The sequence below is a fragment of the Lytechinus variegatus genome, chromosome 12, assembly GCF_018143015.1.
Source record: "Lytechinus variegatus isolate NC3 chromosome 12, Lvar_3.0, whole genome shotgun sequence".
In the NCBI taxonomy this organism is placed as follows: domain Eukaryota; kingdom Metazoa; phylum Echinodermata; class Echinoidea; order Temnopleuroida; family Toxopneustidae; genus Lytechinus; species Lytechinus variegatus.
In genome coordinates, this window is record NC_054751.1 from 27,117,592 (window position 1) to 27,137,763 (window position 20,172).

The following is a 20,172-nucleotide window of genomic DNA, read 5'->3' on the forward strand; positions in this document are numbered from 1 at the left end:
AATCATGTAATTTCTTTACACAAAAGTGAAACATGTTGGTTAACACTATATCATACAAGCAATTCCCAAAGCATGCAATTAAAGTGATAATACAAAATGATTTGTATACATGAAAATAAGAACAACAATTATTCTGCTTTTCTTTCCTACATAATGATATGTAGTTGGGAAACAATGAATTTGGATTCTTTTTTCTTAACGTTACAGATCAAGAATGATTATCTTTAACTCTTGTTAAAATTGTGGAATTTTCATGGTGTAGTGGTTATGATTCCTGTCTCCTATTCTCAGAGGTATGGGTCCAAATCATAAGCCATGTGTAAATTTACTTCAATTTATATGTATACTGCATTTAAGCAAGGTGAAGTAAATGAGAACCTGGCAGGAATTTCCATTTATTCCTTGAAATGCAGAGTGAATGCCACTTGTGAAAGCTAGGGTAATTACTATGTATAGTTAAAGGGCCCCTAGACACTTCTGCAAGTTAAAGGTATAATATTGTTTTGTTCCGTTTGCTGTATTTTCTCCTGTTTGTTGCAATTTTAACTCTACTGTACTTTGCTTGTATGACTGAAATTTATGATTGAAATTAAGTGAATTTCATGATCATATCATTTGTGTAGAATAGTCAGCAAGCCACCTGCCATATCCTGTAATTTGCTAGTCATACTCTCAGACACAATAATATATTTAAGAATTCAATGTTGACGGTTGTAAAGAAGAGCTAACAAGCATGCTTGATTGAAGGCTACACATGGGTTGAATTCATGGCGAAAATAGTCAAATTGACTGGTTGCCAAATAAAAAGAAGACCTCCCCAGAGGTTGTATAAAGTGTCATTAAAAAAGATAACGTTGCTAAGTTTTCAAATCAACTTTTTATTGGGTTAAACTTCCCCTTAAATAACAAAGATGTCACTTTGTATCATGCATATGTTTTCGGAGACAATTTTTAGTACAATCTGCAAATTCACAACTCTTCATGTTCTCAGCATAATTAAAAGTTTATACAAATTTAATTTTGCTAATTTATGAGTTATGAGCATTTTAATTTTGAAATCACTTATACCATTGAGATCCTCCAATTGGCAACATGACCAAGTTTTTTGTATCACATAAGTACAACTCTCCCTTTTTTATACTGAAATAATACCTCAAAACGTTTTTTTTTCTTCTCATTTCTAATGATATCACAAACTCCCCTGAAAAAACCCCACACCTGTGGGTGTTTCATAAAAGCTGTTCGTAAGTGCAACTAGTGGACCTTTCTTATGCGCTAAACCATCACAAATGAACATTTTGTTGGATGTCATTTACCATGAGAAAGGATCTCCAGTTGTTCTTTAAGTCCTCTTTACTTGCGAAAAGCTTTATGAAACGGCCCCAGATCTATGGATAGACGTGATAAAGTGAGAATTTGAATGAAATATATAGAAGAGTAATTGGGGAGTTGTAAAAGTGTGACATCACACATTTTGGTTGGTCGCATTGCCAGTGGCAGGATGTCCACATTATTAGTGATCTCAATCTTGAAATGTTTACACAATTTTCATATTCCTTTGTTCAATTTTTCTCACACCTTCATTGATTTGTTTCTGTGATTTTTCTGTTGTCACCCAAGCTCACTTGTTCCTTTATGAAATGCAATGGTGCAGGCTGTAATCTGCCAAAATAAAATGTTCTGTATATATAATATAAAATCATTTTAAAAAAAATTCACCTTCTTGTATGTATTTATGTAAGGTATGTACATTAAACCTTGAACAGAAAAACCTCAATTTGTTCTTTTGATTTTAGCATGTTCGGTGTTCTTGTCCACAGCTTAAATTGATTTTTTTTCATGCAGATTGCAGACAAGATATTTCTACATAGCTACAGACTACTGTCAATGTGCTTTTGTAATAAAAAAAAAAAAAACAGCTGCCCTCATTTATTTTTTAATGAAATAATATAATAAGAAAAGAACTTTGGGAAAGATCTGTACCGACTGCACAGAATAATTGTCAGTGCCAACAATGTGCTAACAGAGGCCCCTGTTACATCCAATTTGGTTGCAGTGATGCCTAATATGGTGTTTTTTTATATTGGATAAATCCTTGACATCACAATCCAGATGTGACTGGGCCTACTGTTAACCCTGTTTCACAATACATCCGCCGCGCAATTTTATTTTTACCGCATCGCTTGCTTACTTTACTTTCAAGTCTCGTGCAACTTTTGAGACCAAAATCACAACTCCCATGTATGCAGTTCCGAAATTACACATCATTCCGTGAGTGCATGCAGACCCAAAATTGCTCAAAAAAACAAATTTGTGCACAAATCTAATACAAATAGTGTTTTTAGCAAAAAATTCACAAATGAATCAGTATTTTTTCCTTTTTAGTGATTAAAACCAAATCAATTAATTTTTTCTTGTTTATGATCAAAATAAAGTCCCTGACAATTTCCACCGAAAAAATATAAAAACAGTCGAAAAACAAAAATACAGAAGAAATTTAGAAAACAATAAAATACATAAAATAAATGTGATGTTAAATTTTTTTGATACATTTGATCAGATTCCTATAAAGAGTCTGAACCAAAAATGAGCATTTTAGGGGCATTAATTAATAGAGTACACTTGATTTTACGCATAAATTAGCATAGTTAACTAGCATTGAAATTTTTTGCATAATTTGATCTTATAGTTTTGTAGATTATGCCATGGGTAACACACGTGTCAATTTTCGTCATGATGGACGGCAGAGATCATGAGGGGGACTGAATCAGCCCCCTCCCAGTCTTCTTAGGCATCAAAATAGCCCAGTCTATTTAGGGTTAAAGCTCTGTCAGAGCTAACGTTCCTGTGCGGCCGGCACTGGGCTTCACACATCACCATCACAGGCAACAAGGTACTAGTATAATCATCTTCTTTACAAATGAGAAGCTGCATGAATCAAGTTTGTTTTCCATTGTGACCTATGCCTTAAAAACCTCTTTGTATTAAAGAAGTTTTGTAAATTAGTTTGTACATCAACCTGAACTGAGACATAACAAAAATCAAACAGTAAATAATCATTTCTTTCCATAAATTCAACTTTATTCTGCATTTCATAGTAGTGTCAACTGTGACACAACATTTCCGCCTGCATCATTTGCTCCGGTCTTTAATATCTCAGAGGGCATATTGTTATAGTTAGGTTTGTAACAGTTTTTGTTACAGAATAATGTAAAATAATGATTAGGGGAAACATGTTTGAGGTTAGATTTTAAGTTTGGCTTGACGTGCATATAATTCATCAGAGCAATTGTCACTGGAGCAAATGTCTTGTAACCGTATACAGTGCTGGTAGCAGAATATGTGTGCTTTGCCAGTTTAACTACAACAACACACACACATATTTGAGAGACACTAGAATGACTGCATACAATCATGATAATTTTTATGGAAATATATTTATATTTTGTTACAAATGGGAATTTAAATACTTTCAGATATTTTCTTACAAAATTGATTGAACAGTAGTTGAAGCTCAGATGCCACATCCTCAGAGAAGAAAGATAAAAAGGTGCATTCTCCGGTAGAAAACTAAAATCTGAAGCCCACTTACATAAGACTCTGGCCTACATTCATGGTTTGAACAAGGGTTTACAGGGATTTAAATATAGTCATAACGCTACATGTAGTGCAGTTGTTGAGAAAGATCCCAATAATGTGTGAGGGGGGGAGTGGCTATTGGTTAGGACTCTGCAATTTAGGACTCTGTGTTTTCCTTCCGTAAGAAATTTACCCACATTGTGCTGCACTCAACCCAGGCTAGGTAAATGGGTACCCGGTAGGAAGAAATTATACTTTAGGGAGTATATGGGCAGCATAGCTAAAGACGGGTAATAATAGCAGCGCTTTGTATCCTCATGTGTATAAGGCGTTCATACTGTACAAAATGCTCCTAACCCATCGGTCTGACCACCATGGAGTTGAGTAGACATTCATGTATATAAAGTGTTCACCCTACAGAAAAAACGCTCCAAACCCATGGGTCTGACCATCATGGTGTCGAGTAGACATTCATGTGTATGAGGTGTTCAAACTGTAGAAAAATGCTCCAAACCCATCTGTCTGACCATCATGGTGTTGTAGACATCATGTGTATGAGATGTACTGTAGAAAAACGCTCCAAACCCATCAGTCTGACCATCATGGCGTTGAATTGAAATTTATGTGTATAAGGTGTTCACATTGTAGAAAAACACTCCAAACCAATCAGTCTAACCACCATGGTGTTGAGTAGACATTCATGTGCATGAGGTGTTCACACTGTAGAAAAACGCTCCAAATCCATCGGTCTGACCATCATGGCGGTGAATCGAAATTTATTTCACACTGTAGAAAACACTCCAAACCCATCAGACCAACCATTTCAGAGTTTAATACACATTCATGTGTATGAAGTGTTCACAATGTAGAGAACGCTCATAAGAACATATCCTTGAGATAGTCATCAAATTCATCCTCTCTGTAGAAAGACAAAAAGATAGAAACAAACATAGATACAGAGAGATAATGTGTAAATGGGTAACACTGTGGAGACGCTTTAATCTAAAGGCAAACAGATAATATGCCCGTCTGTAACACGGAACATAGAGTTATTGATCAAACAAGAAAAGTAGAAGGTGGCGACTTCACCTTTGACCTTATGGCTTCAAAATCAATAGAATAGGATCTATGCTAGTATCATACACACCAAATTATATGAGCCTAGGTTAAACTGAAGTTATCGCATTTACAAGGACTGCAGAAGGGTAAGATGAAAACATGTCACTGTGATCTTGACCTTTGACCTTTTGACCTCAAAATCAATAGGCTTCCTGGGATCCATGCTAGTATCATACACATCAAATTATATGAATCTAGGTTAAATCAAACTGAAGTTATCACGTTTACAAGGAAAAGTTAACAGACGGACACCGAGCATGATACCATAATACGTCCTGTCCTAGGACGGGCATATAAAAACAATCATAATGGAATGTACATATAACTGACGCATAAAAGGAACATAAATTTCTTACTGAAGGAACCCAAGACCATCTGTTTGAAAGGCAAGAGTCAGAACCACTAGACCATGATTTACCAAGAAATAAGGATTGAATGACGTACCTTGATTTATCTTCTGTTACAGGAGCAGGGCCAGCCCAGAACTCACTCTCAGATACATTACTTCTGTCAGTATCATCTCCTATCATTGCAAAATAAGAATAAAATTCCTTTAGTTTTATCTCATGGGATCAATATCATATTCTTCTTCCAACTCATCTAATGAAATCAGAAGTACTGCACTAAACAATGTCATGGTGTACATTGGGCTAATCCAGTTTTCTATAGGTTAGCACCCTAAAACATTTTATCTATGGGGTGTTCCACAAAGATATAAGAGTAACTTTTTTCATAAATTGCCACTTACATTGACGAGTGGATACCATGCGCAACCCCCGAAAACACGTAAAAAGGATGTCTTTTTCAAGATAGGGCACGTTCCTTGCTTAACGTAATAAGGGTGTCAAAAACACTAAAATAATGAAAAAAGGGAATCTATTTCACTAGGAAAGCTACGTGTTAAAATATTGCTGTACTTGTTTAGGGGTTTAATTCAGGAAATACTTGCCAAGGGTATCGTTTTGTTTCCAATACTTGTTAAGAGTAGAGTTTCACACACCAATACTGCATTTTCAGAATATGGAAAATACTTGTTTTAGGGTGCTTTTCGAGACCCCATGGTCGCACATGGTATCAACCCGTCAATGGAAGTGGACCCCTGGGATAATGCTTCACCGCATTGGTCAAATGATGCACATTGGACGCATACTACTGCATATCCATCAATCAGATTACGCCTTGAATAACATGTGCACATGTTTCAGCACGACTCCTTGAGAGATTTTAACAGTCTATCGACAAAATAATTATTCTAACCCTAACAGGATGTAGATTTAAATATATATTTTCAAAATCAACCGCTGTGTTGGCTCAGTCGGTAGAGCATCCGCCTCACAACCGGGAGGTCAGGAGTTCGACCCCTATTGCGTCAGACCAAATGATGTTAAAAGATGTGATTTGCTGGGATAGAACAAAAATCTGGTGCTGCTGGGCCCATGATCAATTGGGGAAAACAATTTTTTTGAAGATTTCTATTTCTGATTTTATTGCAGGATTTGTTAAAATCACCTTTAGAGCTGTGTTTTGTCCTTTTTTGTCCAAGTTCATCATCACTTAAGCTATCATCCGACTCTGATCTCCTCTTTCTCCTTTCCTTGTGGTGTTTACTTCTATGTTTCTCATGCTTACTCTCCTCATATTTGTCCTTGTGTTTGTCCTTACGTCTGTCCTTATGTTTGTCCTTGAGTTTGCTTTTATGTCTCTTAGGAGAAGGTGACTTTGAATCTCTGTCTTTGCGAGGCTTGGAGCTTGATGACCTTTTGGTGACCTCCTTGCATGTCTTGTGGTAGTTGAGCTTGTAAGAGCAAGCCTCACACAGTCCTACAAGTGAAAGTTATATACATCATTCAGTATATCACTGGCATATAGGGGGTATGGGAGGGTATTGCTTCATGAAAATGAGAAATTCTTGCTCAATGACACTGATACAGCTGTCGATCAACTTCTCTGAGAGCTGTTTCACAACATCCTACTTCCCAAGATAAGTGAAAAGCTCTCTATACTTAAACAACAAGTTCACCCCAACAAAAAGTTGATTTGAGTAAAAATAGAAAAATCTACCAAGCATAACACTGAAAATTTCATCAAAATCGGAATAAGAAAGTTATGACATTTTAGAGTTTTGCTTAATTTCACAAAACAGTTATATTCACATCCTGTTCGGTATGCAAATGAGGAGACTGATGACGTCATCCACTCACTATTTCTTTTGTATTTTATTACATGTACATGAAGTATGAATTATTCTAGTTTTCTCCTCATTGTCAAGTGAAACAATGAGTAATTCCTCCCTGAACATGTGGAATTAGCATTGTTTAATACTATATGGTTCAGTCAAGTTGGTCATATTTTCAAATCTGTAAAAAATGAAATATTTTATAATTCAAACAATAAAAAACAAAAGAAAGTGAGTGATATAGACATCATTGACTGTCTCATTTGCATGTCACTGAGTTGAGCATATCACTGTTTTGTGCAAAATAAGCGAAACTTTAAAATGTCATAACTTTCTTATTTTACATCCGATTTCGATGAAATTTTCAGCATAATGCTTATGTAATTTTTCTCTATTTATTCAAATCAAAAATTTTCTGGGGTGGACTTGACCTTTAACTTTTTTCATTGTAAGCAGAAGGCTTCTACAGTTCCGGTTTTGTCATTCTACGATATATACAATATTATACTATTTTATTGAGGGCAATTACTAGTTTGTGAGTAAGCTACACAAAATGGCTAATTTCAGGCATAAAAATCACAATTTTTTTTATTGTAAATAAAAACTATCAACAATAACCAGTCCATATCATGTATCAAAATTCTTTTCATTCAGTCCTTTTATTCAATTAACTGTCCAATAAGAAATTTTAAGAAAAAATACATTTTCTGGTTATGTACTTATAGAATTCAACTTTGTTGCATTCTTGATTTGAAGTTTGCTACTTACATTTCATATTATTCAACCAGTTTATCAAACCCATGAAATATCTGATAATAAAAATTGGGATTTTATTTAGATTTGATTTATCTATTTTTCTTCTGCATAACAATATAATACGGTAACACATATATAATAAGATAATTTGAAAATACTTCAGAGATACACATCATTGAACATGCGGAAGATGGATTGTCACTGTAGGCAAATACATACAGGTGTGTTAGGACAAAACTTTAAATTTTCAATAATATTCTTACTTAGTTTCACAAGTGCATTTTTCTTCTCTCCATGTTCCATGTAAGCAAAGTTCACTTCCCACGTTCTTAATCCTCCCTGCTCGTTACATTTCTTATTGCCACATGTGAAGTGACCTTTGCCCTCTACTACCTCCTTCTCCACTCGCCATCTCATTGCAATCTGTAAGAGAGAAACAAAAATAATGAAAAAAATGGTGATAATAATTTAAATAAAATGTAAAATATACAATGTATACAATCTGTCAAGAGTCAGAATCAAATGACCATGCATTGTATGTGTGCTTGATGGCAAGTACTGCTTATATACAAACAAATTTATTAACATATATCATATAACTCTCTGATATAGAGTTGAACTTATCAATGAAATTGACAGAGCACAAATGCAAATTGAAGATAAGGCAAAATGTCTTTTCAATCAGGAGTATAAATAATTGGAATGCTCTACCAGAGGAAGTGGTTTCTGCATCTAGTGTGAATATGCTCAAATGAGCTATTGAGAGGCACTGAAAAAAAAAACCATCCACTAAAATTTTTTACCCTACCAGAGACTATCCAACGTGACGAGGTGCAAATAAGCTACAAGCTTTACATCTCTACATCCAAGTATTAAAAGTAAGCATTCCATATCATAATCATTTGTAATCTGCTTTTATATTCACATCAGGGAACTGCCAACTACTGAGTGCAGATAGAGCATGCACCTTGTCTATCTATATTCAATTTAGGCTACAAAATAATCCCGAGTCTTGATTTTCATGAATTTTGCATTTTTGTTCAGAATGATCCTTACAAATCTATACCTTGTTGTGGCTCACTTCACCACCTTGATACTACTTATCTTTGACTCACCTTATTTTCTTTATATCGACTCAAATCAGCGATGCAGTACTCTTTAAAGAGCTTATCCCAGTACTTCTTGGCTAGCCTCTTTCCCCAGGAGTTTTCTTGCTCCTCATCCTCCGCATCCCATATGAAACGATGGTTCTCCCTAATCACATCCAAATCAGTTTTGTCCTTTGACCTTCATATCGAAACAACACACAGGCATTTGAACCAGTAAATGAAAGACGTATAATATTCCTTATTCGCTGTGAAAATTATGTAATTAATAGGATGCTAGTTAGTTTTTAATACTCCAATGGCCTAAAAAGAAGCCAGCATATGTAAGAGCCCCATACACGTATATGCTGGACAATATCAAGCCTAAAAAACCTGAAATAGAAAGTTGTCAGGGGCTGAAATTAGGCAAAAGCATAAAGGCTCTGGCCATCTCTGAATTAACTATCAAATTTACATTTTTATCCAAAATTAACATATTTCTAGCAACATTTTTTATGTGATTGACATAGAATATGTCCAAAATATGGACTTTCATTGAACAATGCAGCCATATAATGAATATAATACAGGAGTTATATTCATACAGCGTTTAATGGGAAATTCATCAGGGCAGTTAATAAAAGCATAAAAGTGAGAGAAAAAGTGAAGGTGTGACCAAAAAAAATCCATCAATGAACAACATGAATCTTTGAAGAGTTGACTACTAGTATGTGATATTACAAGCAGAAACATGAATAAATGAGTTTGAGGATATCACAAATGTGCTGATAAAACATTTTGGATTTCTTTTGAGGGGGGGAATTATATCACATAGCATAATGCATGAACCTTTTTTTGCTGGTTTTACTACAACATGCCTGACATAGCACCTTGGTCTGCTTTGATTGCTTACTCACAATTGGCTGATAATATCACTGCAGGAAAGAGATCTGGGCCCCATCTTTATTAGTATGGATAGATCTTATCAACCTGAACTACGTGAAAATCGTAAGAAAATTCATAATTTTTTGTAAACGAAATTTGTACATTGTCCTTTGTAAACAAAGAAAAGCACACCAATTTTCAAGAAACCAATAATGACTTTACACCATATCTAGAAAATATTTGCAACAACAAACATGTATTTTAGATGTTGACGTTGCTGGTTTTCATAGTTGTAGTTGATAAGATTAATCGCAAATCTTCGTAAGATGAGGCCCTGAAGACCCTTTTCTGTGTCAGAACCATCAATGGAATTACACTCACGTGTCTCTCTGAAACAGATCTTTAGTGGCCCCTGGATAATATAACAAGTAGTCATTCACTAGCTGCTTATGACGATTGTACTGTATTGCTTGGTCAAGGAATAAAAAATTCATGTTTAGCAATATATGGATCAAGGAAGCAGCAATCTATGGACTGGAATCTAAGTGTACATGTACATGATTCATCATTTATTTTGCAAAAGACATCATTAATCATTTATATAGTATTGGATGCACTCGAGTGGTACATGTATATTCATGCCGATGAATGCAATTTATCTGATATACCATGAAAGAGGTCAAATATTATTACTGTTTATACTAACAATTTTCTGTGACAACAGTAATGCATTAGTTACCCCCCCCAAAAAAAAAGAGAAACAAAAACTATTTTGATCATTGAAATGTGACTTGCAAGTAGCTCTTCATGATGTCATATAGTACCATTGCATGTTGCATTCCATTGCTTATTACACATATCTATTTCACACATAATGACCTTCCGGAGTTGACTATTATATCCCCATGGATATGGGTAGGACAAAACACATTGGACAGGTAATATGCTACCAATATTCGGGCTCCATAACACAAAGGTTGACATGAATTGCAAATATGAAAGAACCGCACTCATTGGCTCCCAGTCAATATTTTAAGCAGAGTGCGCATGCAACGATGATCTTGACTGGTCATTTGTATTTAGCGATTGATTGCAAACCTTCATGTTACAGAGCCCACGCAAGCAAACATCTGAAAGGATAATGAATTAAAGGGGAATCCAACCCAAATAAAAACTTGTTTTTATATGAAAAAAAATCAGACAAGTTGATAGGTGAAAGTTTGAACAATATTGGACAAACAACAAGAAAGATATGAATTTTTAGAAGTTGTAAATATTGGCATCACTATACCCATGGAGACTTCAAATTGGCCGCATATGGGATGTCATAGTGATGTAAGGCACGGTCTACTCTTCCATGTACTCCAATACATATTATGGCTAAAATGTCATTTTTCCCAAAAGTTTTATTTCAAATTATATTTTTCTTTCATGAGGACATAAAACAATATACTACCTGGATTATATTTAGATTACTGCCCAAGGGTAATCGGTACTTAGAAGAAAACCACAAATCACTGATAATAAAGTACATGGCCTATGGGAAAGTTGTCCTTGCCCCTTTTCATAATTTACTTACCCAGTTGCCAATTTGAAATCTACATACTATTAGTGATCTCAATTTTATAACTTTCTTATTGCTTGTTCGATTTCTTTCAAACTTTCGCCATTCTTGTTTAATTTATTTTTCTCCTTCCCAACACAACATTTTATGGCCAAGGCTGGATTCCCCTTTAATTGTATAAAAAAAGTGGCTTGTATGTGAAATAATAAGAATCAATTCACTTTTTCAGCAACAGAGAGTATAAAGGATTCAATGTTGGGTATGGTACACATACTAAATGGATTTTGGACAGCACACACAGTATTTTCTTTACAATAGCCACATCATGAATATATTACACAACTACAAACTTTGAGTTTGAAATAACGACCTCTGTGAAAAAGAAGTTGCATCAGACATCATGCCTGGCCCCCTCAAAACTTTTTGGCTCATAACGCCACTGACATGGGCCGTGCCAGAAATCTATGATGAAGACAACAGAACAATCATTGACAGTTCATTCAATCTGAAATAATGAAAAGGATACGGCATCTAAGGCAAGAAAATGGAACCGCTGGTTTTTACTCTCTTCTCTGCATATTAAAGAAAAAGAATACAGGAGAAATTCAAAATTATGACATGTTGATATACCAAATATTCATCATAATGCTGTATCACCAAAAGTAACGTAAAAAGCTATTGTATACAATCTTGATTCCTTACAGAAATACTGGTAAAAAAAATCCTTTCTTTATATTATCTTTCTTTCCTAAAAATCCTTTACCAACCTGAGTCATGAAATGGCTCACTTGAATTTAACCCAATAAAATAATCATGGACTTTGCATAAATCAAAATATACCATGTTTACAACCCGGAATACCATGGTGTTTTTGTGAGTAATAGTATAAATGTAGAAGATTAAATGAAAGTGATGTATTACCTGTCATATTCTGATGCTGCTAGACGCTTTGATGGGAGTCCACCTGTGACTGTACTCTGACCAGGTTTGGTGGCTAGATCCTGTCGAGATCTAACAAATCAAATTCAAGGTTTACAATTTCACTTCTAACATATTTCATTTCAAACATCTTCTTAAAAAAAAAGACTATAAGATTTAAAAGACATTGTATTCATAAACTACATTTCTGTCTTAGTCTAAAAAAATGTTGCTCTTTTGTTCTTTATCTAAAGATTTAAAAATATTGAATTGAACTATTGGTATATTCTACCATTCCAATCTTATTAAGCTGCAGTGACTGATACATGTATATCATTTTCCATTGATTGAATTTCCATCATAATTCCAATTCAGTATTTGGCCATTTCAAATTCATGCACAAATCAAGATTAACCTTTTTTAGGAAGGGGGGGGGGGGGAACTTGATCATAATTTTACATTTCAAACCAGTCTTAAAGGGGAAGTTCACCCTGACAAAAAGTTTATTGTAAAAATAGCAGAAAAAATACTAAAAAATATTGCCAAAGGTTTGAGAAAAATCCATCAAGTAATTAAGAAGATATTAGAATTTCAATTATTTGATTTGTGACGTCATATGCGAGCAGCATTCTTACACAGCGAATGGTAAAAAATCAATGAAATGTCATTTTCTCAGAAAATTGAAAATGGTTTTCACTGTACCTTTTTAAATCAATAGACAAATCATTTCACACCCGATCATAAATAGAAAACAAAATTAAGTCATCAGGAACCATACAAAATTTGAAATTCTTGCATTTTATATTACATAACACATGGGGCAGCTGCTCGTTTATGACGTCACAAATCCAGAACTTTGAACTCTAATAACTTTCTTACTCTTTAACGGATTTTCCTCAAACCTTCACCAATATTTTTTATTATTTTTTCTGCTATTTTTACAACAAAGTTTTCTTTAGGGTGAACTTCCCCTTTAATTACTTATCATTATGTGAGTATGTCCCTAATAAGAGAATTCCATGATTATTCATATGAAACTATTGGTATCAGATTTCAATTGATAACAGTTTGCAATTATAAAATAGGGTGGTGGGGGGGGGGCAAAGCAGACATAGAAAACAATATCAAAGAGATGATTTTGATTTGTCTGTTTACTGTTATTATTTCAGAAAATTCTGCATTAGATGGTTCCATCTTGTTCTTACCTCTTTCTTCTTTCAGTTTCACTGTCGTATTCAAATTCAGATCCATAGCCCCCTCCTGCATGACTCTAAATAAAAATGAGGAATTACAAAGAAATAAAAGAAAGAGAAAACTTTGGTATAATATGGGAAAATGGTCCCAGTCAAGCAGCACTAGACCATTAACTTGAAAACACTGAGCAAGCAAAAGTTTTGGGGTTGAACCTCAATTAATGCACAATAGCTTGTCATCTACTATTAAAACCTTTGTTTGGTCTGTATGTTTTAGGGTCACTGACCTAGTGAGTTTCCTTTAAAGCCCATTTAGCACTATGCGTGGCAATCGCACTGATATGTGATTAAAACAAAGTTGCCAATTGCATATCGGTGCAATCGCATTAGCATGCAAGCATCTCATGGCGCCTCTCCTTTTGCGCGTATGGTACGTTGTCTGTGCTGCAACAGCGCAGCAAATAGGCCATTGTCTCTGAGGACAAATTTGTCTGATTGGCTGAAAAAAGCAAAATTGCTTCAGGACAAATCGTGGACAAATCAAGACTAATTTCCAGTTCCACCTCCATCAGATCATGTCCATTCACTTTGTACACAAGTGCGCGTACGCAAATCTACGAGTGTACTTCCCAAAACCACGATTTGGCCAAAAAATACCAGAGTTTTTGCTTGCAGTTCCCTAAAATAAAAGCACGAACTGGCTACATCTTTCAGGTTCTGTGCAGTGATCTCAGACTTGTAACTTTTCGTTAGGCTTCAAGTTCAACAAACATGAAAGCGAGTGCCTGGGCCAGGGGCACGGCGTAGACGTAACGTTCGTTGGCCATCATTATTCATATTCATTTTTGGAAGGGAAAAGAAAACATATTTAAAATTGCACAGGATATAAAATCTCTCTATCTTCTTCAATCATGTTATACGTAACAGATTTATGATCAGCCAAAGGTTGCCTAAGAGATGCAAGAATCAACTGTTTACCTTCCTAAAATCCATCGCTCGGCCTCAGACAGCAATTCACCTACATTGCCGATTACGCAATTTTGGTACCGTGATCTTTATAAAGCAAATCAAACAGAGAAAGCGAATCGACATAGCTCACCCGTCCGTCCAATGCTATAAACATGTCATTAATTGTCCAATATGCTCATAAATCAGAAATATCTGCTTAATAGCTTTACATAATCGTCAATAAAATAACAAAATGATATTATATCCATTTTTGCTAACAAATGCTCTGTTGAACTAAAATAATTTGACGGTCCTCCGCGTACATGTATAGGCCTATACCTGAGTTTTTGGCCAAAAAAATCCATTAACATTAATGTTTCTACCATTTCGTCATACATGAACATCATTAAAGTCTTACAAAAGAACTTAGATAGTGGTACGGTATAATTCTTGGGTCGATGTCCAGGGCAGGTGCATAGCGAAGGGGGGGGGGGCTGTTGCCCCCGCCCCGCCAAAAAATCCCCACGAAGAAATAACAAAGGAAGGGATCTCAGCCTGGAGAAGAGGATCGAAGGCGAAGGGAAAAAGGAGAAGAAAGGTTTAGCTTTGAATGTGGGAGTTTCTTATGTTTTTTTCCCCAAAAGAATAAACAACAAAGCGATTGAGACGTACTTTTCTCCATAATTAGTCTTCGGCCTATAGTACGGTCACGCATCCTCCGGGCATCAGGCGGGAACGATAATGCCTTTTGCCTCATTTTCCCCTTTTTATTAAAGTTCTGAATCATTAAGGAAGTTTAAAATATAGATATCACAACTAGGGGTTTCCGCACTTTGCTTGAGAAAGGAAATTTCTTGCATGTAGACCCCTAGCTTCCCAGAGTTTTGTTTCCTCGTAATGATTTTTCATAGCAATTAAAGCAAAATAAGAGTGGATGAAGGGTGGGTGCCACTGAATACATTTTTCTGGGGGGGGGGGTTGAGATTAAGGTGAAGGCCAGCAAAAGATAAAAATAACTTTACATGTATTATCAAACATTTAGGTCTAAAATTGCAAGTGATAAAATACATGATATTTGATAATTGAGTTTATCACATAATAATGAACATAATACAAAACAATAATCGAAAGAACTAACACGAATCAGAAATCATCGGACATGGCATCATTCATCTCAATTGATTAATAGCGATATGAAAATCAAAGCCAAATCATGACGAAATATATAATTATGAGGGAACCTGCATGAAAAGCAAATCTTTTTCATTAGACGGTCTGCACCTTTGGTCTGCACAGTAGCGGACCGTGACCCGGAGGAGACAAAGCATTGCGAGGGGGGGGGCACTGCATTGTTTGTGAACAATGCCGTGCCCCCGGCCCCAATGCTTTGTCTCCTCGGGGTCACTGTCCACCACTGGGTCTGCAGGATCCCCAAAAATTATGAAATTAGAAACTTTTTTTAATGTTTAATCTTCATGCAAATTCTTGGTAAGTTTCCTCTTTTTTATACAATTCACAAGTCTCCAATGACAGTGAACGCCATATATTTACACAAACCAGTACATCTCCCCGGCTTTCATCGTCGCAGTTGTTTTAAGTTTTTTCTCCTTGAATACCCCCCCATTCATCACAATTTTACATACCTTTTTTTTAAAGAATTTGTGTACTAACTTAAATCTTTTGTTATTTATTTTTACACTTGTAATACTTTGTTAAAGGTCAAGTCCACCTCAGAAAAATGTTGATTTAAATCAATAGAGAAAAATCAGACAAGCACAATGCTGAAGATCTCATCAAAATCGGATGTAAAATAAGAAAGTTATGACATTTCAAAGTTTTGCTTATTTTCAACAAAATAGTTATATGAACGAGCCAGTTACATCCAAATGAGAGAGTCGATGACGTCACTCACTCACTATTTCTTTTGTTTTTTATTGTTTGAATTATACAATATTTCAATTTTTACGAATTTGACGATTAGGATCGACCTCCTTGCCCGAAGCACAAAATGTTAACATAATGGAATTCCACGTGTTCAGGGAGGAATGAAACTTCATTTCACATGATAATGACAAGAAAATCAAAATATTTCATATTTCAAACAATAAAAAACAAAAGAAATAGTGAGTGAATGACATCATCGAATCTCTCATTTGGATGTAGCTGGCTCGTTCATATAACTGTTTTTGTGAAATGAAGCAAAATTTTGAATTGTCATAACTTTCTTATTTTACATCCGATTTTGATGAAATTTTCTGTGTTATGCTTGTTGAATTTTTTTCTTTTTATTCAAATCAAGTTTTTGTAGGGGTGGACTTGTCCTTTAATTATTATTAGCATGATCTTCATTTGTATCGCCAATTTGATGCCACTTTCTTCAATATTGTGAATTCGAGTTTATTTAAGTTTTCGTTCATTTATTGTTTTATTTTGTATTAAGTCCCGATATAAAGTTAAGACATGAAGAATCAGGCCCGGCCGCGAAAACGGGGGGGGGGGGGGTTACGGTGAGGGCTTTAGCCCCACACTTTTTTTTTTCCATAATCGTGTTAAAAAACGTACAAATGACCACTTGAATATGATTTTTGTATGGTCTGCCTCTGCCTACCACCCCCACTTTCATGTCTGTTCCGCGCCCCTTGAGATGATAGCCTTGGTTTTTTGCTTGGACAATATTTGATTAGTAAATCAAGAGCTAGTATCATATTGATCATAACGTATTGTATATTCCGTTTAAAATGATTGATTTGATTTTTTTTTAATTAGACTGACAGAACTCATGCATGAGAAATAGTTTAATTCAAATTTAGTTTAAAACTGCAGTTCCACTAAGACGAAACCATATTTCTGTGGACGAAACAGAAGTGTTTTCTTCGAAATTCGAGGATACCATAACATTTTTCCCCCTAAACAAACGATTTCCCTGCCTGCAGCTCAGCTGTACACAAACAACACCCTCGTTTTGCTGTCCACAGTCTGCACAGATTGATTTTACACTTTGACTTGTGCGGAAACAGATTCAGAAGACGGTGAGTCCTTTTTTAGTTATGAGTTAAATGTAGCCTTCTTTTAGTTTCACCATGAGTTATAAATTGTAATTTAGGCTTTAGCTGATCAAGCGCCACGGCGTCTGTGATTTTGACTGCGAGTGTGATTGAGTGCCTGGGCCTGGCAGGCCTGTTGATGGCTGTTGCTTCGCCTGTGCGGTGCGATGAAACTGCCTGCATGCGCTGTCTGGCGTCAAGGCAAGAGCTTGTCGTTCTTCATCTACCGTAGATAAACTGATATTACGTTAGGCTCTTTTTGTAACGTTAGGAGTTCATGTTAGCTTTTTATATTAATTATTGTTATTATTATTATTATTTGTTTGGCGTCACCTGTGCCTGGGAGGCGAAAAGCGAACTGAATCACTATGACCCGCAGGTCTCTCCTCCCGATATAACTGATTGGGGGGAATGCAGGTGCACCACTACACCTGGGTTACCCCCTACTCTTATACGAATAGTGCAGTGGGTTCTTAACGTGCAAAGGTGGTGACTCTCCTCTACATGCTCTGAGTCTGACATATAGTGAATGCATGAAGAATTAAAGAAAAAGGCAAAGAGATCAAGGAGAAAAACCCCAAAGGAAAATAGAGTGTGGAATGAAAAGGAGAAAAATACAGAGAACGAGAGAGATCAATCAAGCCTTTTAATTTATTCAAGGCAATGCCAAGGGATGGGATTGATGTAGAAAACTTTGGTGTAACCTGTGAATGTGTTGGTGCATTTGTAGATGCGATATGCAGAGTCTGTCATCAGAGATAATATGCCTATTTTGCTGTAAGTTAATGCTGCCAGGCACAGGGCTGTTGAACTGTACCTCAACTTGTGATTTTCCATATTTATATTTTGAATTATTTGCCTCATTATACATGCAGTTCCTAAAATCGAAATGATTTTTTATCTCAAATTGACAGGCATAAAAGTCACCCATTTATTTTTTGATAGTTCAATCTTTTAATTACATGTTCTGCCTATTGCTTAGTTTTATAGAGAGGACATTTTGGACAGAATGGATGTTTGGAAAGTGAACATATTAAAGTCTGTTGAATATATGTTTTCAAATGTTCTTTTTAATATGGGCTGCTTGGTATTATAAGAAGAAATTTTGTACATTTGGATAAGACCTCTATTAAGCTTTTGTTAAGGGTATTATTCGCCCTATCTTAGAGTATGGCCAGGCTGCGTGGTTATTGTATAAGCTGGGTGAGCAGAGGCAGTTCGAAAGTGTCCAACGTAGAGCTACTAAATTGATCCCAGGTATTAAGCACCTATCATACTCTGAACGTCTTCGCCTCCTGAAATTGCCATCACTTAGTCACCGACGTAAAAGAGGTGACATGATGGATGTGTACAAATATCTGCATGGTTACTATGATTCAAGTTCTGAGCTTTTCTATCTGAGACATGGTGGTAAAACACGTGGTCATTCCTTAAAGCTTGAGAAAAGATATTCGCGTCTTGTTGTGCGTAAGTTTTTCTTTGCTAACCTAGTGATAGATGTGTGGAACAGTCTCTCAGAAGATGTAGTTACTGCTTGTTCAGTGATTGCTTTTAAGAATAGACTGGATAAGCATTGGGAGAAGATTGCCTATGACTTTGAGTAATTTTCGTTTCTTGTGTGTTTCCATGGAATTTTTCACTGTCTACGATACCCCTGCCACCCCTCCATGCCAACATAAGTAGCGCATCTAATTTTGTCTGAAGGAGAGCAGCAATAGACATTTCTACTTTGATCGATGAACAGGCTTCGTCCTACAACATCGTTGGAGTAAACTAAACTAAAACATAATCAAGTAGTGTCCAATTATATGTACCGTAAGTAACGGTGTATTAACTGCACCTTTTTCTCGGCGGGATAGAAGCAAAAGTCGGGGGTGCAGTTTATACACGGTGACGGGTCTGAGCCAGCCCGCCGTAACCCCTCCCGTACATGTACGATGTCTGCCAGTTCACAACACATCGAGTGGCCGGGCATAGCCGCCCAGGCAATGTCGTTTAGAGGGGTATGAGCGGCGGGTAATGGGAAGCAATTATTACGATCTTAATTAGATATTGTCCATAACAAACGCACCCAACTTCATGACACTAATTTTGACTTTATTCTCGATTCAAAGTAGTGAAGTTCCCTGGCTAAGTTAAAAGAGACACCAAGCATACTCGGTAATATTTTGTCACTGCTGAGCGAGAGTTGGGTGAGCTTGCGCTTAGAGAGTTTGCGTTGCTCTGAGTCTGACATATAGTGAATGCATGAAGAATTAAAGAAAAAGGCAAAGAGATCAAGGAGAAAAACCCCAAAGGAAAATAGAGTGTGGAATGAAAAGGAGAAAAATACAGAGAACGAGAGAGATCAATCAAGCCTTTTAATTTATTCAAGGCAATGCCAAGGGATGGGATTGATGTAGAAAACTTTGGTGTAACCTGTGAATGTGTTGGTGCATTTGTAGATGCGATATGCAGAGTCTGTCATCAGAGATAATATGCCTATTTTGCTGTAAGTTAATGCTGCCAGGCACAGGGCTGTTGAACTGTACCTCAACTTGTGATTTTCCATATTTATATTTTGAATTATTTGCCTCATTATACATGCAGTTCCTAAAATCGAAATGATTTTTTATCTCAAATTGACAGGCATAAAAGTCACCCATTTATTTTTTGATAGTTCAATCTTTTAATTACATGTTCTGCCTATTGCTTAGTTTTATAGAGAGGACATTTTGGACAGAATGGATGTTTGGAAAGTGAACATATTAAAGTCTGTTGAATATATGTTTTCAAATGTTCTTTTTAATATGGGCTGCTTGGTATTATAAGAAGAAATTTTGTACATTTGGATAAGACCTCTATTAAGCTTTTGTTAAGGGTATTATTCGCCCTATCTTAGAGTATGGCCAGGCTGCGTGGTTAT

The 20,172-nt window shown here is 35.8% G+C and overlaps 2 protein-coding genes across 3 annotated transcripts in view; one reads left to right on the forward strand and one right to left on the reverse strand.

The window, feature by feature from the left end:
- Nucleotides 1–3,753: 3,753 nt before the first annotated feature.
- Nucleotides 3,754–14,328, reverse strand: LOC121425100 (protein FRA10AC1 homolog). 2 transcript variants are annotated; one of them, XM_041621075.1, is made up of 10 exons: nt 14,254–14,328; nt 13,288–13,352; nt 12,086–12,175; nt 11,691–11,736; nt 9,982–10,061; nt 8,746–8,917; nt 7,894–8,053; nt 6,208–6,519; nt 5,143–5,218; nt 3,754–4,498 (listed from the first exon to the last, which is right to left on the reverse strand). In XM_041621075.1, exons 1-10 carry the CDS (start codon nt 14,266–14,268, stop codon nt 4,456–4,458), a joined length of 1,059 nt encoding a protein of 352 aa, XP_041477009.1. In that variant the 5' UTR covers nt 14,269–14,328; the 3' UTR covers nt 3,754–4,455. The 2 variants fall into 2 exon arrangements, with proteins under 2 accessions (XP_041477009.1, XP_041477008.1); XM_041621074.1 differs by having other exon boundaries at nt 5,143–5,221.
- Nucleotides 14,329–17,151: 2,823 nt separating this feature from the next.
- Nucleotides 17,152–20,172, forward strand: part of LOC121425101 (complexin-like) — a 41,324-nt gene continuing 38,303 nt past the window's right edge. Inside the window, exon 1 of the mRNA XM_041621076.1 lies at nt 17,152–17,252. The gene's annotated coding sequence lies outside the window, so the exon portion shown is untranslated. The remainder of the gene's footprint in view (nt 17,253–20,172) is intronic.

Excerpts from the sequence above, each read along its gene's own strand:
- LOC121425100 (XM_041621074.1), bottom strand. Across the intron at positions 8,918-9,981 it reads GATCTGTTTCAGAGAGACAC|GTCAAAGGACAAAACTGATT; the intron begins GTGAGTGTAATT and ends TTCGATATGAAG. Across the intron at positions 8,054-8,745 it reads GTCGATATAAAGAAAATAAG|ATTGCAATGAGATGGCGAGT; the intron begins GTGAGTCAAAGA and ends TCTCTCTTACAG.